Source organism: Chrysochloris asiatica, unplaced genomic scaffold (genome assembly GCF_000296735.1).
Source record: "Chrysochloris asiatica unplaced genomic scaffold, ChrAsi1.0 scaffold00045, whole genome shotgun sequence".
Lineage (NCBI taxonomy): Eukaryota > Metazoa > Chordata > Mammalia > Afrosoricida > Chrysochloridae > Chrysochloris > Chrysochloris asiatica.
The window spans coordinates 12,478,330-12,499,087 of record NW_006408563.1 but is presented as its reverse complement, the minus strand read 5'-3'; the positions used below and the strand labels follow the sequence as shown (position 1 = coordinate 12,499,087).

Genomic DNA, 20,758 nt, shown 5'->3' with positions numbered 1-20,758 from the left:
AACAACAACAACAGTCTACTCAATTGCCAGGCATCCAGAAGATCAATTGGGTAGGATCTTTACCCTCTGGAAATTTATATTCACTCAAGAGTTCCATCAACTCACCTTTACATGAGTCATCATTATGTATATGTATATTGAAAATAACATATACTGATGACAATATAAACAAATATAAGGAATGCTGTTGTTTGTTGCTAAGTGCTATTGAGTCAGTTCTGACTCACAGGGACCCTATAGTTTCCAAGGAGCACCTGGTGGGTTTGAACTTCCAACCTTGTGGTTTGCAGTCCAGTGCTAATCCTACAGCACTACACCAGAAGCCCAAATATAAGGAATACAAAACTATACATATTTACAAATGAACTTCAAAAAGTTTGTAGGAAAATTCCATTTCTTTTCACTCCATTTTTGCTACCAACTCTCTTAAGTCCCGTCATATATTAGATATTCGTTCTCAATTATGTATTAGACAATGAAACAAGATGGGCTTTTTTTTAAATCTTGGCATTTACTTAAAGAAGAATTTCAGATATGTGTGTGGCATTTCACATACATCTGAAATATAAAAGTATATTTATATTTATAATAAATACATTCACACACACACACAAATATTTCATTTTCTGTAACAGAGGAGTAGGAGTATAGAAAGCTTGATAAAGAATTATGTCAGCCTGGCTAATGTGTGATATGCTAGCTTGATCAGCTCTACTAAGACTAAAATATGGTTAATAGCAATTTGGGGGTGTCTTTAGCTTTTTAGAGTCACGGATTTTTTTTTTTTTTTTTTTTTAAGTAGCTTGTTTGTTAAACTTTGCCTCAGGCCTAAAATATCTAAACCTGTACCTTTTCTCAACATTGCCCTTATAAAGAAAAAGCTGCTGAGAATATCCTAAACATGAGAATTTAATTAAAGAAGGAAAAGTGGAGAAAAAGAGAAAGTGAGCCAAAGAAAGAAAGAAAGGAAGGAAGGCAGGGTATGAGGTCATTTTTATTTAAACACTTTCAATAGAGACAGTGTCAAACTTTGAGGGTATGAGAAAACCTTCTGGCCATAGACAACTTTTAACCATACTGTAACAACAACAACAAATAACTAGTGTGGGTTTGTGAATTCAGTTTCCAAGGTCAGGGTCGAGTATACTAATTTTTTATTTGAAATCATAGCATTTACAGGTATTTATAGGGTTAACTTTTCCATTGTTGTTGTTAAGCGCCACAGACTCAGTTCTGACTCATAGTGACCCTGTATAAGGTTTCCAAGGAGTGACTGGTGGGTTTGAACTGCTGGCCTTATGATTAGCAGCCCAGTATTTTACCTACAGCACCACACCAGGACTCCATTGCACTTCTATTAAGTTTATCAACAATTACAACAACAACAACAAATCTTCTGAATTAAAGCAGTAAATATAAATACTAGAAGCAAATTTTTAATATTTTAAGAATATGGAAAATCTAAAGATTTCAAATGACTTAAGAGACATAAAAACTAAGTGCAACTTATAGGTTTATACAGCTCTTGATTTGAATAAGTCAACACAAGGAGAAAAAAATAAAATAAGGAAATTTGAACTTAATGGAAGAGGTTTCATATTAAGGAATCATTTATCTTTTTTTTCCCCCTTGGAGGAGGATGATGATGGTATTGTGGTTATGCTTTTAAAAGCATCTTTATCTTTTAGAAATATATAGGAAAATATATTTAATGAAGTGTGGGATCTAGGACGTACCTTAAAATAATTCAACGGTGGAGGTGTGAGAAACAGGTGGAGGCAAAATGAAACAAGATAAATCATGAATTTCCATTTGTTTGTATTTTTGTATTTAATACACTAGTCTCTCCAATTTGTAAATGTTGCATTTTTACATTATACAGAGTTTTAAAGACTTCTAAGGACAGAGATTTTTAAATAATACACAAAACAAGACTCGCTGTGAGTCCAAACTGACTCTATGGCACTTAACAAAAGCAACATGTATTTCTCCAGGGTAATAAATACTATCTTCAATTTCATTTATTCATTCTTTCAGCACTGACTGACTGAACACCTACCACAATTGGCTACCTACCATGTGTTCTGAAAAAAATGGATCTCTAAAAGAAGCTCTGGTAGCGTAGTGGCTACAAATTGGGCTGCTAACCTCAAGGTCGGCAGTTTGAAACTACCAGCTGTTCTGTGGGAGAAAGATGAGGCTTTCTGCACCCATAAAGATTTGCAGCCTTGGAAACCCTGTGCAGGGTCACTATGAGTCGGAACTGACTCCACAGTACTTAACAACAACAACAAAAGCAAACAAGCTTCCACAATAAAAATCAAAGCCAAAGAAAGATAAGGTTAATTTTAAAAACAGAGAACAAAGAAATAGCAAATAAAACAGGTGCATGTCCAGATATGTTCTGTGAAATAGGACGTTATATGATTTGGGCTTTGTATGAACACTGGATTAAAACCTTACAGGAAACCACTTCTGGTTGTCTTCCTCACCTCACCAGAGTAACAGGGACCCTGACGCAGGAGTAGAGAGGAAGGAGTGGGAGAGGAGTGGGAGAAAACAATGGGGAGGAAGCTTAGTGCCCACAGCCCCACCCAGTGTTCTGCCTGCCAGTCCAGGTCTGGCAGCCCCAGCACCACTGCGACCTGCCTGCCCGCCTTCCCTTACAAAGTCAGAGAGTCTGACCAAGAGCCATGTCCTCTACCTCACCTGCCTGTATCCCGCCCATGGCCCAGTGCTGCAAAAGTCTGGGTTTGGGGTCTTTAAAATCATTAGGGGAAATAAACAAAAAAGGACTTTTCCTTTAGAAACCAAACAAAACCCCTATGAGACCACAGCTATACTTGTTACTCCGATGACTGTTGTTAGTACAGACACAAGTCATACATACCTGTAGTTTTTCTTCAATGAAGAAAAACAAAGATTTCTAAGAAATGGTAAGCCATGCTTGGCACCTGATGAAGTTCTGGTGTGGCGCTGTGGATTAATGTGCTGGACTGCAAAGTCAGTTTGAACCGCAAGATCAGCGGTTCAGGCTTGCCAGCTGCTCCTCGGAAACCCTATACAGAGTTACTATGGGTCGGAATCAACCCAATGGCACTTAACAACAACAACATAGCTTAAAAGAGGAGGAGGAGTTCTAAAAATGTTTCTAGGAATAAAATAACAAATACTGTTTCTGTTATCTAGTACCACGGGGTCGGCCGTGATTCATAGCAACCCTGAATAGGGTTTTCCGAGGCTTTAAATCTTTTTTGTGGGAGAAGAAAGCCTCATCTTTCTCCTGAATTAAATATTGTGGTTTCTGTTGTTGTTATTGTTAGATGCCATCAAGTTGGTTCTGACTTATAGCAACCCAGGATAGGGTTTCCAAGGGGTGACTAGTGAGTTTGAACTGCCAACCTTGTGGTTCAAACCGACCTTGCAGCCCTGCGCTTAACCTACAGAAGTCCAACTTCAAAACAAAATGTTAGCACCAATTTAAAATAAACCTTATTTGTAGTTCTAGTCTCTGCACCTCAGCATTCAATATTTCTCAGTTTAGAAGTTTACAAAAGCTAGTAATTCCACAGACTAAACTTTCATATATAATTAATTATAAAATATAAACTCCATGCAAGCAGAACTTAATCTTTTCAATTATTTGTCTCCATAACCTAGAATAATACCTGGCACATGGTCAGCACTTAATCTTTGGAATTAGCTAATTTGTAGGACATAATTACTTAGGAATATGCTTCATTTTCACATCAGTGATTACATTGGCTTGATAAAAAATACAATTATGTATTTGAGGACTCCTGGTGTGGTGCTATAGAATCAGCACTGGACTGTGAACCACATGGTCAGCAGTTCAAACCCACAAGCTGCTCCTCAGAAACCCTATACATGGTCACTATGAGTCAGAGGAGTTCTGGTGTGGCTCTGTAGGATAACCACAAGGTTGGTTTAGTTTGTAAGGTCAGTGGTTCAAATTCACCAACTGCTCCCTAAAACCCTATACAGGGTCACCATGAGTCAGAACTGACTTGATGGCACTTAACAACAACAACAACAACTTGGTTTTAGGAGTCCTGGTGTGGCACTGTAGGATAAGCGCTGGAACACAGTTTTGGTTTGAACCACAAGATCAATAGTTCAAACTTACCAGTCGCTCCTCAGAAACCCTATTCAGGGTCCCTATGAGTTGGAACAGACTTGATGGCACTTAACAACAACAACTTGGTTTTAAGGATTCCTGGTGTGGTGCTATAGAATAAGCATTGGACTACGAAACACAAGATCAGCAGTTCAAACCCAACTCTGAAACCCTATACAGGGTCGCTATGAGTGGAAACCAACTCAACAGCACTTATCAACACCTTGGTTTCAAAGGAGTTCTGGTGGCATAGTGAGTTAGGCATTGAACTGCTAACCACCACAAAGTCAGCAGTTCAAATTCACCAGCAGAAACTCTTTCTGCTCCCATAAAAATGTATATAGCCTAGAAAACAGTAAGCAGGGTCCTCATGAGTCAGAACTGACTCGATAGCACACCCCCACTACCACTTGGTTTTAGGAGTGGGTTTCAATGTAAAAAATACTGAGGTTTTTTGATGTCATGAAAGTAAAGAGCAATTGGTGCATGTTGTGCAATGTATATTCTCTCAACAAAAAATAAATGATTTTGGTAAAAAAATCCTTTCTAACTAGTAATCTTGAATAAAATTAGTTAATCTCTCTACTGCCTGATTTATAAAATGGGATTCAGCTCTAATGACACATAAAGAGATTTTGTGAGGATTAAATTATCTGATATATATATAATATGCACAGCAGAATTCTTTCTTCCTTTCTAAGCAAAGGCTTTAATAAAATACAGAAAATCTAATTTTTCTTCTATTTAAAAAAGGAAAGCATTAAGTAAGAATGATCGCCACACTAACTCTTCACTTCCTGTAAGCAGGAGGGCCACAGGACAGAGCTGTAGGTAGGCCCTGTATCTCTAGGTGAGTGACTAAGCTATAGATGTTTGCTTTTTCACCCACTCATCCTAGCCCCCTCTCTCTTTGTGTCTGATTCCTTGTCTGTCAAATGGGAACCATATAAGAACTCATTTCAAAAGGCTGTTGTAAGAATTAAATGAAATAGTAACATAGAACTCTCTCAGGATAGAGGCTGATATAGGAATTGCTCAATTGGTGTTTCCCAGCTCTGTTACAGACTCGTGGTGTGGCACTATAGGATAAGCACTGAACAGCTAACATCAAGGTCAACAGTTCAAACCTACCAGTCACTCCTCGGAAACCCTGTACAGGGTTGCTATGGCTCAGAACCAATTACACGGCACTTAACAACAAAACCAACAGCAATAGCACTGTTAAATCTTTAAGAAATGTCTTGTTTTATACACCACAGGTGTTCATTAGTGACTTAATGATTTTTGGTTTTTAAATCCTACACAGATAAAATAAAGACAAAATAAAACTGCTTTTTAAAATTGAGGAATATGGCCAAAATATCAACTTGCTAGTTTATTCAAACAAAAATTCATGGACTATAAGTGAAACTTCATATTTACACATTTTCTAAAATTATATAAAACGAAAATCCCACATAATCCCACCACCTACTTTGTTGGCATTTCACTCTAACTCCTTTGTCTTCGTTCTATGCGTATATGCGTCATTTTATATCATTGCACTTCACTTTCTATTTAGTTATGGGCCATTGTATGAAGTACCTATCTCTGTTCCACGTTTTTAAAACATCATTTTAAATGACTTCATAAATTGAATTGTTCCAACCCAAATAAGAACTAATGGTGAACAATATCTCTCCACTTGTACCGACAACCTTTATATAAAAAAATACCCAGTCAGGAAGCATTTTTGCTTATTTATTGGTCAGCCTGTTTGTTTTTCCAGTCAAAATAAATTCTCCAGTTTATTTTAAATGACAGAAAGCAAGAAAGTGATAAAGTGTCCACTCACAAATTAAGTCAAATGAAGATAGCAAGGAATCATCTTTGCCATCATTGCACTATATCAAAACCCACTCTGCATGCTGGCAAGTACAAATAGCTCTGTCATCATGAGCTAAAGAACACTGTGGAGAGTATAGGGCAATTGTTGTTGTTGTATGTGCTATCACGTCGGTTCTGACTCCTAGTGACCCTGTATAGGGTTTCTGAGAAGCAGCTGGTGGGTGTGAACCACTGACCTTGTGGTTAGCAGTCCAGTGCTGATCCTACAGCACCACAGCAGGAGTCCAGGATAGTTTATGGGTATTACTAAAAGCTTAAGGAGCAGAATTAAAAGGATGGAAAAGAAGAAAAGAAGCAGTGAGTTTAAGTGGGGAGGGCTTTGATGCTACTCCAGTAGCAACAGAACCCTAGGTTAATACTCCTCTTTCTAAAGACTGGAGACTTTGAGTTCAAAGATCTGGACAGGTAGGCTATTTTGCTGTTGGTGTTGTTGTTAAGTGTCGTGTAATTGGTTCTGAGCCATAGCAACCCTGTATAGGGTTTCTGAGGAGTGGCTGGTGGGTTTGAACCACTGAACTTGCAGTGTAAACTGACCTTGCAGTCCAGCGCATTACCCTGCAGCACCACACCAGGACTCCACTCCCAGGTAGGTACAGTGTAAACCATACTTGCTGCTCATTCCACCTGAGACTACCTATTCTTAGAAAAGCAAAGAGCCTGCTACCTTTCTGGTTTTTACATAAGCAAAACAGCAGGTCAGATGAATCCTGCATCTCCTAGCTTTGAGAACTACAGAAAGCCCTGCATGTGGTGGGCTTAGCTGGAAGCATAGAGCCCATAATATGCCACAGTGCCCTGATTTTCTTATTACCTCCTGGCCCCTGATATCTACTCTTGAAATAAAGCACGCTATCATCTACAAAAGGGAGGGGGGGAAAAATCCCTGAACTCCCTTTTAATAGAATTTCTATCATCCTTTAGAAGCAAATGTCCTTTCTTAATAAAATGTCTTCAATTCACCTGGAAGGAATACCCTCTAAGAAACAGAAAATGACTCCCCCCACACACACACAAGAGCACGGATCTGCTATCTTGTTTCCTTAGGAACTGAGCACTACTCACTCGCAAGTCATGGCCCCACAAATATATTTCCTCTTTTACAGGCAATCTAAAATACTCTCCCAATCCAATTATTAAAACTCTTTTCTGGTCACATCAAAACGAAAAACCATATTTCAAGAGTTCAATTTTTAAAACAGACTCCAGCAATCTGCTACCTTTGCAATCCAGCACTGCTCAACTTTCGCAGCATAAGAGAGATTCAGGAACATTGCAGTTTTTCTGTTGCAAGTGGATTCGCCAGGAAGCCCCTCAATGGCTTCTCTCTGATGTGGAAATCACCTAAACACTAAACAACTAAGCAAACTGTACACAGGAAGACCTCATGTATCCAATATGCAGCCATATCATACTGTGCCTTCCTTTCCATCATTCTACTGCCCGGCATCACCCCAGCACACGAAAGACCTCTCATCATGTGTGCTGCTTGGCCTGTAGTAAACATGCAACAAGCTGCATACTTTTAATGACCTGAAGGGGGGAGGGGGACCAAGTACATTGATGTCCAAATAACCAATCCAAAGTTTATCCATTTACTTAAAGTAGAGACAAGGAGCCTAATTTAAAGCAGAATAACCTGATTTTTTTTTCTCCCTCTGTGAGATGACAGTACAAGAGCCAATGAAAAAGTCTTTGCTTACTTACAAAATAAAGTATTTCTGTAATCTAGAGCACCTTTAGAGCATGGATTCAATTTTTTAAAATTGTAATGTTTAGTCTTTAACTTTAGATTTCCAAAACTTTGAGGGCTTTCGATAGTCCTGCTTTATCCTCCATCATAGACTAGATTTACTGCGAGTACATCTTACCTTGGTGAGTAGGGCTCTCAGTCCACATCACTGAATGAAACAGTGTGACTCCCCAGTGCAAATTTCCTGAGACCCCCGCCCCTTCCCTCACTATGTGCCAAGAATCAAATCTTAGCCACTTAGTGCTCTGTGTTCCACATGTTAGCTCACGACACGTTGAACAGCCATGCTAACTGAGATGGATAGCCCTGTCAAACAGGAAGCTGGCACACCAGGATGCAAGCAGTGGGATACAATGACCTTTACATTCAGAGAAAAATATCCCTAAAATGGCATGAAAAGTTTATGGGGGGGAGAGAGAGGGGCTTCTTTCATTTCATATAGGCATATAGTGTAAGTGTAATGAAATAAAAGCATTGGTGCCCAGGATGCAATTTGTTTAGGATCAAGTCCTGAATCCCTCAAACAAGGAGAAAAGTCACTGCAAAAAGAAAATGAATCAGCCTTTATCATCACGCTTTTTTGAAAGCAGCAGACTCCAGGATTCACCCAAACTGGTGAAGCTCTTGGATTCAGACTATAATTGGATTCATAATTATCAGTGGGGCACTACCTGCCCTGAGAAAACAGTCTTGACCCCTGGTTTGAAATGAGGTGCTTTATTGGTAGAACTAAGATAAAATGGCACTACTTAATTAAAACATTTTCTAAAAAAACACAGTCTACTTACAGAACCAGAGTCAAGAGTTTGGGAATTTAAACCCTATGTGGCAATTTAAACCTTGCCACTATGGTTACAACTTCACATAAATTGCTTAATCACTCATAGTTTGCTTATCAGAATCAATGAAACTACAACTGACAGTTCTTAGGAATAGTAAAAAGATGGACTCATTAAAAAGATAGCAAAATCCTTGGCACATACACAAATGTGAAGTAAAGATACTAATATAGGAAATTAACATCATAATAAAAACTTTTAAACCCCAAGACCTGGATGCTACAAAATTTTCTCCTTTGGTATAGCTATACTCAAAAACTATGCAATTTAATTACTTCAGCTGAAACACAAATACAATCATTCCAGTGGATCAGAAAATTTTCCTCCATTCTTCACGGTTTTGGGGTTTTGTTGTTGTTGTTTTTGTCTTATTAATTCTTTGATAATAAAAGAACAATAGCCTATGCTTCATAATGAAGCAACACAAGCTCACAATGGGCTCCCCAGAGTTGTATGACACATGCTGAAATAATTGATAATATTTTAATATTTAATTAAATAGGTAAAATGATTGATCACAAAGACACTCCCTGTGTTCTGTTTTGTTTTGTATTGTTTTTAAAGAATGGACTACATCAAAACTGCAGAATGGTTTTCAAAGGTACAAAAGGGTAAGATGAATCCTTTTTCTTTTTTCCCATTAAATTAAAAGCTAATGATAAGGTACAGATGCCACAGACCCAAAACAATAAACAAATTTTAAAAGCAGAATTCTGAAAGTTCATGTATAATACTTTAGATATGTTAGGAGTCAAACATCTTACCACTAGCTCTGATACACCAATTTGCAGACTTGAAGAAAGTAACCTAACCTAGGTTTCTGAATGACAATCACTTTGAAATGCAAGTGGATTTGGGAAGTTTTAGGAAGCTGGTCAAATGCTTCCCAAAGCAACAGGACAAGACTCTGTAAGAAACATTCTGCTGTCTGTAGTTTGGGAAAGATGCTAAATCTGACCATTCATCTTCAACTTTTATTGAAGAATTATTTCAGGGAACATGCTCTTCCTCAAACTACAACACGAAAGAGGCAATGGGAGAAGAGGGGAGACGCATTAATACCTTGTGCCTGTGCTGCTGAGCTGTGGGAATACCCCAGGGCCAGGAGCGCAGTCTCCACCAGCTGGCTAAAAAGCACATCTTTTCGAACCAGGACAAACTCAGCATGTTCTTCTCTGTTGTCATATTCAAGCGAGTTGTCCAACTGTTCCACCACACAAAAGACAGGAATCATCAAACCTGGAGGAACAAAATTCAAGAGCAAAACACAAACATTACAAAGCAAGTCTCAGTCACCATAATGAGAAGGGGAGAGACAATTATCAAAGTCACTCATCTGTGATCCAGTGCTTTCGATTAAACAAGCCTCTTGTCTAGGGACATAATGGGAAGTAGTGGATTTCCCCCCTCCATTATCACTATCAGACTGCAGCAGGATTGCCCAGGGCACCACAGAAACCCTCAGGGTCCAGTCATTAAAAAGTGGAATGCACCCGTCAGGGGTGTCTGGACTGAGAGATCTCAAATTCATAGCTGGTGTATGGGAGAGGTCAAGGTGACCTTCCTTCCACAGCCTTGTATCATTGGTGGCTATAGTTTTATCATTTACTATTAATCAACATTCCTACGTTCAAATCAAATCTGATTTTTTAAAATGAATCTAGACATGCACTTCAAAACTGCCACTTATAAGATAACCAACTAGAGAAGCAATTTGATTTCAGGGCCTAAGCTGTTACATGAATATATACAAGCAAGTCAAAAGGAATGTAAAAGAAGTCTCTTTTGTATCTTTTTAAAATTTATTTATTTTTTAAATCCTGGTAATTTGGTCATGAATTAACCTGAAAAACTCCCCTGCTGGTGAAAGTCTTAACTTAAATTCAACTTATACCAAAATGTGCATCTAAATATGAAACTATGTTGTTTTTTTTTAATTATCATTTTATCTATTAACACCAGTTTCTTCTTCTGTTTTCACAGAAAAGAAGTAAACTATCCTAAAGAATAAAGCAAATTAGTCTAATTGAAAATCTGTTGAAATCTGTTGTCACCGAAATATTTCTCTGCTTTGTATCGAAGTGTGAAAAGCTAAAAAAATGTTTAATTTGTCAAAGATTTTTTAAACTGTTTTTTTTTTTATTATTTATTTTTTAAAAGTCATAGTCATTTAAATCTAAATATAGTCAAGGCAGAAGATCAAAGTGTTACCAACATACAAGTGATAAACAGGACTCTGCCCTACGTAATCCACACAAGTAAGTTTGCTATGGAATGAGGACCTGTCCTAGGTCATACAAGAAAAAGAAAAAGTTATGAAGGGTGGATGAGCGGGTGGTGAGTTGAAGAGATGGTGGTTTTGCTGTCCATGGCAAAGGCACTTTACAAGCAAAAGACAAGCTCACTGCTGAGAGCCTCTGACACAGCAGGCAGGGCAGTGAGTTTTGCAGAGGCCCCTCCCCTGTCAGCCTGACCCTAGAAGCCTCCTGACTCACTCTGATCTGAAAAGCACAGGGTGGGAGCCGACATTCTGAAAACTACTGGGTCACAGATGTAGAGTTTTGTTCTAAAGATAATACAATGGTGCAACTGGTTCCCATGTGCTAATTATTATTATTAAAGATAATAAGTATTGGGTGCAATTATTAAATATAACCATTATTAACAATAATAACACTCATTAAGAATTGTTATCATTAAAGATAATGGTAATTATTATTAAGACTGCACAAAAGTCTAAGAAGTCACACCATACCTGGGACAACTATTGATTAAATTCTTGAGAACAACAAAGCAGTATTATTGTCCATAGCAAAGGCGGGGGGGGGGCAGGGATGGGGGCATGCAATCAGAGTAGAACACACCAATCATGTTAAAAAAAGATGAAACTGAAGCTTGTTTATAAAAATGTTTTAAATTGCAACCAGCACTGTTATATCAAATGCTTATGCATTTATACTCAGTTTTATGCCCAACTATATGCAAAGGAATGTGATCATACAAAATAGCATAAAATAATTTCCTCTAAATTATCTCTGCCATCATTAATTTATTTGACAACTCCTTACTAAACCCTACTGTGTGCCGGGTATCACCCCTAGCTTAAGGATATAAGCGAGACAAGTCTCATACAGTTTTTGCCCTCGATGCAGTTGAAGATGTTGAAAACTCTTGCTAAGCAAGCATGATGGCATTTTATGTAAGACTCATTCATAAGACTGTTTACTAGCAGAGACTCAGCCCCATTTAGACCTTTTAATTCTTACATATGATATTTGTCCAACGAGGCAAGTTAGTTTCTATTTTTAATAATTTAAGCACATGCACACATAGTACCATGTAGTCAGTGGTACCATACATGATTTCACCACTAATACCTGTGTGTACACACGTTTCAATGCTAAAAATCCATATGCAGTTTCTAAATGTCAATATCTGAGTGTCGCACATCTGGGAATCACAGATAAGACCTTTACATGAATCCTGTTGCTGCATAATCTATCGTGTGTCTGTTACTTGTTGTTGTTGTTGTTAAGTGCCATCGAGTCGGTTCCGACCCATAGCGACCCTGTACAGGGTGTCTGTTACTTAGGAACCATAAATCCCCCAAGTCTATGACGAGCTGAAAACACTCAAGACACTATTAATTTTGGGAAAATATTAAAAGTTTGGTGAACTAGCTGTAAGAATACAACAATGAAGTACAGGAGTTCTACATGTAGGGGCTCATATTTGAAAAATGGCAATTACAGAAATAGGTCCAAGACATTTTAGTTCAGTAGCACTAGTTATTTGACATAGTATCAATAGCATCATACACTCAAAAATCAACAGCCCACTTCTCATAGGCATTACCTACCTAAAAAAGGAAAAAAGGGACTTTGAGGTCATTTATAAAACAAACAGTAAACACACATGTGTGATAAAAGCATTTTCTATGAAGGGCATAAAAAGGAGATACTGAAGACTATCAGGAACAGGTAATTTTTAACATCTAGCAAAATTTATCATTTATCAGAATTTCATCTAAATGATTATGGCTTCTATAATGAAACTTTTATAAAAATCCAAGGGAAGCAGGAAAAATACACACAATCACTAGAGACAATGATGAGAGAAATGAAAACTACCAAATTTGAGGACAAGTGTGGAGAAAAAGAAAATAAAAGGATTGGTTTTAAAAAAAGTCTTTGAAAACAGAAAATCCCTTGGAAAGGCACATTATAAAAGGATGAGTACAAATTTATACAAAAAAGGGGAAATTCGGCCTTATCATAGTCTCCCCAAAGAAAAAGAAAAAGAAAAGGTGACAAGGGATGGAAAGATACAGAGCATGTTTACAACATAAATTAAGAATGAGAAGAATTTTTAAAAAGGTCCCTAAAAAGAAAAGCAATATAAAAAGAAAATGCATGTATTAAAAAATTCATTTATAATCAAGAAAAATCAAAAGAAGACAAAAGCAAAAACCAAACAAAAATATAAAACCCACCTCACCTCTGGTTCTGGTCCTATATCTAAAGCTTATGGCATTATTATTTTTTTATTATGACACAGACCCATTTCCAGATGATCAAGTACAGAACTTTGAACCTTTCAATTATAAGCCTTGCTAAGCCTTTTACAATTACAGCAGGTAAGCAGGTTGTTTCATCCAGAGGACAGGCACATGGCATCAGCCATTTGCTAAAAATTAAGGGTTGCTGTGGTAATTGGGATAAATGGCAAAAATCTGTTGTCAAAGAGGCAAAATAAACATGGAAACACACTTGTTGTTGTTGTCATGTGCCATGGAGTCGGTTACGACTCATAGCGACCCTATACAGGGTTTCCAAGGCTGTAAATCTTTACTGGAGCAGAAAGCCTCATCTTTCTCCCGCGAAGCAGCTGGTAGTTTTGAACTGCTAAGGAAATACACTAGAAAAACGTAATTTCCCAACTATCATTAGTTATGATGCTCAAATTGTCATTTTCATTATTACATTATTTCTGAAGAACTGTGTATATTTATGAAAAGTTAACCATAGTCACTGCCTGCTCTTTGCCACAACAGCCCAGAGAACGGAGGCCAAGGGAAGATGCTTAGATGTGGTTATAACACAGGCTCTCAAGACAGGCAGCCCTAGCCTCAAATCTCAGCACTGTCACGCCTTAACTGTGTGACAATTTATTGGCCCTGTCATGGAGTCCTGATGTGGCGCTGTAGGACAAGCACTGGACCTCAAGGTCAGTTTGAATTGCAAAGTCAGTAATTCAAATCCACCAGCCGCTCCTTGGAAACTCTATACAGGGTTGTTGTGAGTTGAAACTGACTGGACTGGACGGCACTAAACACAACAACAACAAGGCTCAGATTCCTCCTAGACAACATGTAAATAATAACTACACCAGAGAATTGTTTTGAGAATTAAACAATATAATAAGTACATGTAAGTTGACACACAGCCCTCAAATGGTTACCTGTTTGGTTTTTTGTTGTTTCTTTGTTTGTATATTTTAAGTCAATGTCAATTCCATTTTACAGATTGGGGAAAAAAGAGAACATTAGTTTCCTACGAGGCAGTAATCAGTGCCCATGATACTAATTTAAAAGCATATTGTCAGAATAAAAATAATACTAATAATCAGTGAATGACCTAATTATTAAAGTTGTATATGACAATAACTTAAAATCTCCAACACGTCTCATGGAAAAAGGGTGACCGTGTTACAAGCACCATACTTCATTCTTTAAAACGTCTTTTTGCCCAGTGAATTTATCACTAGTCATGTGTGGCTATTTAGCATTTGAAACGTGCCTAATTGAATTCGTCAGAATTGAGATGGGCTGTAAGTGTACAGTACACACTGGATTTCAATGACTTGATACCAAAAAAGAAATCAAAGAAAATTTGTCATGAATAATTTTTGTATTGATTACACGTGAAAATTATATTTTACACAAGAATACTGTGACAAAGGAGCCCCAGTAGCACTGTAGGATAAACCCTGGGCTGCAAACTGGTCCTTGGGAGAAAGACGAGGCAGTCTACTCTGACAAAGGACTTACAACCTCGGAAACCCTACACAGGGTCACTATGAGTTGGATTCAACTGTAAGACAGTGGGGCTTTTTTGTTGTTTATACTGAGATAATTAAAATATATCATTAAAATTAACTTTACCTGTCTTTAATTTTTTTTTTTCCTTTAATGTGGCTACTAGAAAGTATAAAATTATATACATGTATGTGGCTTCTATTATAGTTGTATTGGAGGGCTGCTCAAATACCAACATATATAGTGACTTCTGATACAGGATAAATTCATCACAAGCAGGTAAGTAAGACACTTGTGGGACTGTCTTTGACAACCTCTAGTTATCTTTCTTCTAGGTGCCAGATCTTTGGAGACTGGAGGGCACAAGTACCTTTGGTTGAGCTCTAAAATTCAACATGACATATTCTCTGCATCATAAAGCAAATTAGAAGCTGTTGTTTTATTCCTAACAATAATGATTCACCCTCTTTAAGTCTTGTCTTCCCTACCTCTCCCCCACTCCCAACCCCCCCCGCCCCCCCCCCCCACATACTACCATTTCAAAGAAGAGTTACCCTCTTTGAGACCTCTAGTTTGCACAGTGACTCGTAGCTCGCCATGTACTCTGATACGTTATTGCTATTAGGTGCCTCTAGTTGATTTTGACTTGTGACAACCCTTTATGCCAGAGTAGAACTGCCCCATAGGGTAGTTTCCACAGGCTATCATCTTTACAGAAGCAGACCACCAAGTCTTTCTCCCTTGCAGCTGCTAAGTGGGTTCCAACCACCAATGTTTCAGTTAGTAGCCATCCATACCTTTACTCCCCACCCCACCCACCCACACACATTAACCAAATTAAAGAGTTATTTTTATTCTCACTTAACAAATTAGGAAAAGTAATCTATGAGAGAATAAATAACATGCCCCCCAAAAGAGCACATCTAGGCAAAAGTAAAACAGTTAGAATTATACAAGGCTAATCTTGAGTATGCAACAGTCCTCTAAAATCCACACTAACTGCTATCAAAGGTCTTTTAGTAAAGGACTCTTTACTACTTGATATGTCCAATGGGTAAGCTGTATTCCTTATAACTGAATTTATCTTCGGTCTACCATGTGTCAGATGTTGTGTTACATATAGTATACCAAACAAGGTTCCTGCCCCTGAGTCATTCACAGAGAATAAATAAAGAAAAGGACATATAAGGGAGTCATAGTTCATGCGAATGAGCGTCTCCAGTCCCCAACTCCTTTATCCCCATTATCCACTCTCATCTTTGGAACTGTCCCATGAATGATAAGAGCTCAGTCTGAGATGATAGGAGTCCAGTCTTTCTCCTCCCTTCCTTTAAAGAGCTCCCAACCCCCATCTGATTCCAGAAGGGTTCACTCTCCTCCCTGGTGCCAGCATATCAGTTTGATCACCTGAGATGTGCTCAGGGTGATCTGACAAGGTAAAAAAACAAAAAACAAAAAACAAGCCTCTGAAACTTTCAAACAAATTCTACCCTCATAAACTGCTTGAATGATGCAACATCTTTCTGGGGAGAAAAAGGGACAGGGTGATGACAACCTTTTCTTACTGTAAATTTACTTTAAAATGAGCCACCAGGGTCACATTCCACATTCCATCCTTCCACTCCTATTGCTCATGGCTGAGGTAAAAATTCCAAAGAGATTAATAGATAAAAGGATGCTTTTGTTGTTGTTAAGTGCTGTTGAGTCAGTTCCAACCCATAGTGACCCTGTATTGGGTTTCTGAGGAGTGGCTGGTGAGATTGTACTACCCACCTTTCAGTTCAAACCGACTTTAAGTCCAGCACATTAACGCACAGAACCACACCAGGACTCCAAAAGGATGCTACACATTGTTGTTGTTGTTAACTGCCGTCGAGTCGGTGCCAACCCATAGCAACCCTGTACAGGATTTCTGAGGCTGTAAATCTTTACAGGAGCAGAACGCCTCATCTTTCTCCCGCAGAGCAGCTGGTAGTTTCAAACTGCTAACCTTAAGGTTCACAGCCCGATTCGTAACCACTACGCTACCAAGTGCCATCAAATCAGTGGGGACTCATCGCAACCCTGTATAGGGTTCTGAGGAGGAGCTGGTGGGTTTGAACTGCTGACCTTGTGCTCTGCAATCTAGTACTGATCCTATAGCTCCACACAAATGTTTTATTAGTCCCTTAGTCTTTTCAGATACATTTTCACAGTAAAAGAAATGCATTTTATCCCCAATTCCTTCTAGTGAAAGAAAGTTCTAGTAGGGTAACAAAGTAAAATAGAAATAAATTTTCACCCATTTCTGGGGAGAGGGAAGAGCAAAAATGGAGGATAGGGAGCCCCATCCATAGGTGGGTCATAAGTCTTCTTGTTGTTAAGTGTCTTGGAGTCAGTTCTGAATCGTAGGGGCCCTGTAAAGCATTTCTAAGGAGTGGCTGGTGGGTTTGAACCACCAACCTTGTGGTTAGCAGTCAAGTGCTTATCCTACAGCATCATAGAGGACTCCCAGTAGTCAGTCCTCTGTGGTTGTTATTAAGTTCTGAGTCACAGCAATGCTGTATAGGGTTTCCCAGGAGTAGTCCTCTAGCTCCCTGAAACTGCTCCAGCTTTCCACAGACCCTTCTAGTTTGCTTGTGAAGCACAGATTCACTACAGGACAAAGCTGTATGGTTTTGTTTTTCCATAACAATTCTTCCTATAGAGGAAGTTGTCCTGGGCCATTCATAGGGGGGGGGGGGGGGGGGGGGGGGGGGGGGGGGGGGGGGGGGGGGGGGGGGGGGGGGGGGGGGGGGGGGGGGGGGGGGGGGGGGGGTATGGCCAAGCCTACACTCCTGGTGAGGTAAATTTGCTTAACAAATACTCTAAGGGTAAACTGAGTCATGCACTCAGAACATTGATTTCTTGTTTAGTTAGTACTTCATTTCTTGTAACTCAGGGTTAGATCTCCATCTAAAGTTTCAAAATCAAAGCCATTTGATGTTTCTCCTCCTATCTCCAGAGGAGGAAATACAAGAAAAACTCTTTTTCTCAGAATTCTCTCTAGTCAAACCAGCCATTAACTACTTTATCAGCCCCTGAGGTAGATCTTAACTTAGAAAGATAAGAGAAAAAAATAAGGGTAGGGGTGGGGCTTAGAAGGGTACATTCTGGTTCTGCCTCACTTATCACCTAAAAGATTGTAATTGGGCTTAGAACATTGCAAAGGGAGATGGGTTTTGGCCTAGAGACACCAGATTCCATGCCTGCCCCCAAGCTGAGAGACTGTACCTGAAGTTCGATCAGAAGACTGATAAACTCCAGGTTACTCAATACTCTTGTTACAGATATTCAGTATCAGATTCGAGCTGGTCTGGCAGTTGCCAAAACGGGATTTGATGGACACACAGGAGCATGTTGTCACTACTTACACACACACACACACGCACACACACACACACACACACACCTACCTGTGCTACGCCTGGGAACTTTGCCATCACAAAACTGGCCAAAAGCACTGAGTTCCCTGGTGTCACAAATTCATGGGTAAATGAGAGAATGCCTTTTTCCTTCTCAAACATGAACTGAACTTAGATGAATGGTAATCACTGTCCCCCTCCGCAGCTCCCCACTCTTTCTAGCCTGACATATTATAGGCCCCAAATAAATGTCAATTCAGCTTAACAAAATGCTAACTCATTAGACATTAATAACCACCATTAATAGGCTGTGTTGATACTGGTTTTTGCTGTAATTCCCCAGCTGCCAAGCTTGTCCATATCACCTAGGCCCTAGTGTACTGAATTTAGCATCTGCAGATTGGAAAGCTTTCTAAGAAACATCTGCACAAGTGGATTCAGGAGTTCACTGTGTGTTCTCTGGGGGAAGCTCGCCAGCCCACAGGGTTGCACATGACCACTGGTTGACAGAAATGGTTGGTTTATCACCACAAAAGCATCACTTTGTGTGTGTGTGTGTGTGTATGTGTGTGTGTGTGTTGGGGGGAAACACTCAAAGTAGTGTGCTGCATGTCAGTCCTCTGACCATATGGACCAGGAACCAAGGTGGCATTATTGGCAGAGCGTAGTGGTTACGAATCGGGCTGCGAACCGCAAGTTCAGCAGTTCGAAACTACCAGCTGCTCCGTGGGAGAAAGATGATGCTTTCTGCTCCCGTAAAGATTTACAGCCTCGGAAACCCTGTTCAGGGTCACTATGGGTCAGAACCGACTCGATGGCACTGAACAACAACAACACAACACAAGTAAAGGACTTCATTCAGCACACTTTTCAAATTAACTACAATCACCAAAACGCCACTGTTACTGAGTTGATTCTGACACATAACGACCCCATAGCTCCAAAGGGTTGTCAAAGCTGTAATCTTCACAGAAGCAGACTGCCCCATCTTTTCCCCATAGACCTGCCAACCTTTTGGTTAGCAGCTGAGCACTTAATCATTGCGCCAGCTCCCCTTAGTAACTACAAAGAGAAAAAATGTTTATCAGTGTTGGAATTGAGAGAGAGAGGTGTCAAATATGAAAGTTTAAATATTCAAGTAAAGTTAAAACTAAATCGTTCTGTTTAATTTAAAGCTAATTTTTTTTTAAGTTCTTTGCGTGGTGAGTTAGAAATGTACACATTAATAACAGGAGATATTTTATTGACACACTGAAATTACTATACCACGATTCATTAATGCAAGGATTTCTGTCTTCTGTTAAGTAAACTTTGATTCTAGAGACTTTTAAGGGAATAATGCTTAACACAGTATTTAAGTGGAGATCTATATATCTCTGCCCCTCATTCTCATCATCCTCTTTGCAAAAGCTGTTTGCAACTCAGTCTCATGAGTCAAAAAAAAAAAAAAAGAGTCAATAAAAATAGTCTTCATATTAACATTTACTATATCACCTCAGGTTTTGAGCTCCGCCTAAATGTTATCTAATTCAAACAATATACTGTTAGGGTGTGATTAATTTCTCCAGTGTAGTGTTAAGGAAAGATTAACTGTATGGAGGTTCTCTAGCAAGGAATTAATAAAGGAATCAAGCTTTCAGCTCTCAATAAGACGAAACTACCCAGATTTCTACCGGGAATATTTCATAGCACAAGCATGTTTTCTATGGGGAATTTAACTCACCAAAATTATTAAAAATTGAGATCAAACACTGGTGCAAAACCCCAAAGGAAATCATACTAGAGTGGAGAGATTTTTATCAAATAAAAAACTGAAAAGGTAAAGTTTTCATAGAAAAAAAAAAAGGCTTTCTCCCTCACAAAAAGAAAAATTCTACTGTCTATATGTAGAGTTCAAACAGTCAAACATAAATAGATATTTTAGAGATGTGGAGAAATCATTGCAATGACTTGAATGCAGATTTCCCGAATGCAGTTTCAACAGGGACAACCACCATCATCCTTTCCCAAGTACTAAAGATCACTCTCATTCCTCACCTAAGGCATAATAGCAACCAAGTCCTTTTAAGGTAACACTGAGGTAAGACAGAGACCAGGAGGCTAGAGAACAAGAAAGTCTAAATCATGGTACTATATAGTCTGCAGTTCCCTGAGGAGGCACCAAGATCTCTGGATTGTAATACATAGGATATTATAACTGAGATCAAGTTAATAAAACTGAGTCCCCACTGATGGAATATTCCCCAAACAAGATAGGTATTTTAAGCATATATGCACCTGTGTAATTTATAGCAATTTCTTAAATAAGAAAAACAGGACAGAGAAAAATTCATATATCATTGCTTTCATTTTATGGACCTAAGGCATTCTCTTTATCATGCCATTATTTTCCAAGAGAAAATATTAAATTGATATATTAAAACTTAGAGAGTCCTTTTAAGTTATAACATACAAATCCACTGAAAATCTTATTTTCATTCTCAATATGTTTATCCAAAGGATCCCACCCAACCAAAGAAGACAGTTTCCTCTACTTTAAAGAAATGCTACTCTATACAAGGAGCTCTGGTAGCACAGTGGTTACGAATCGTGCTGTGAACCTTAAGGTCAGCGGTTCGAAACTACCAGCTGCTCCGCGGGAGAAAGATGAGGCTTTCTACTCCCGTAAAGATTTTCGCCCTCGGAAACCCTGTACAGGGTCGCTATGGGTCGGAACCGACTCGA

At 38.8% G+C, this 20,758-nt stretch overlaps 1 protein-coding gene across 3 annotated transcripts in view; it reads right to left on the bottom strand.

Moving 5' to 3' along the window:
• Positions 1–20,758, bottom strand: part of SATB2 (SATB homeobox 2) — a 237,654-nt gene that overhangs the window by 199,894 nt on the left and 17,002 nt on the right. For all 3 annotated transcript variants that reach the window (XM_006862001.1, XM_006862000.1, XM_006862002.1), the window contains one exon: positions 9,677–9,853. In XM_006862001.1, the coding sequence (XP_006862063.1) occupies positions 9,677–9,853 (177 nt within the window). The remainder of the gene's footprint in view (positions 1–9,676; positions 9,854–20,758) is intronic.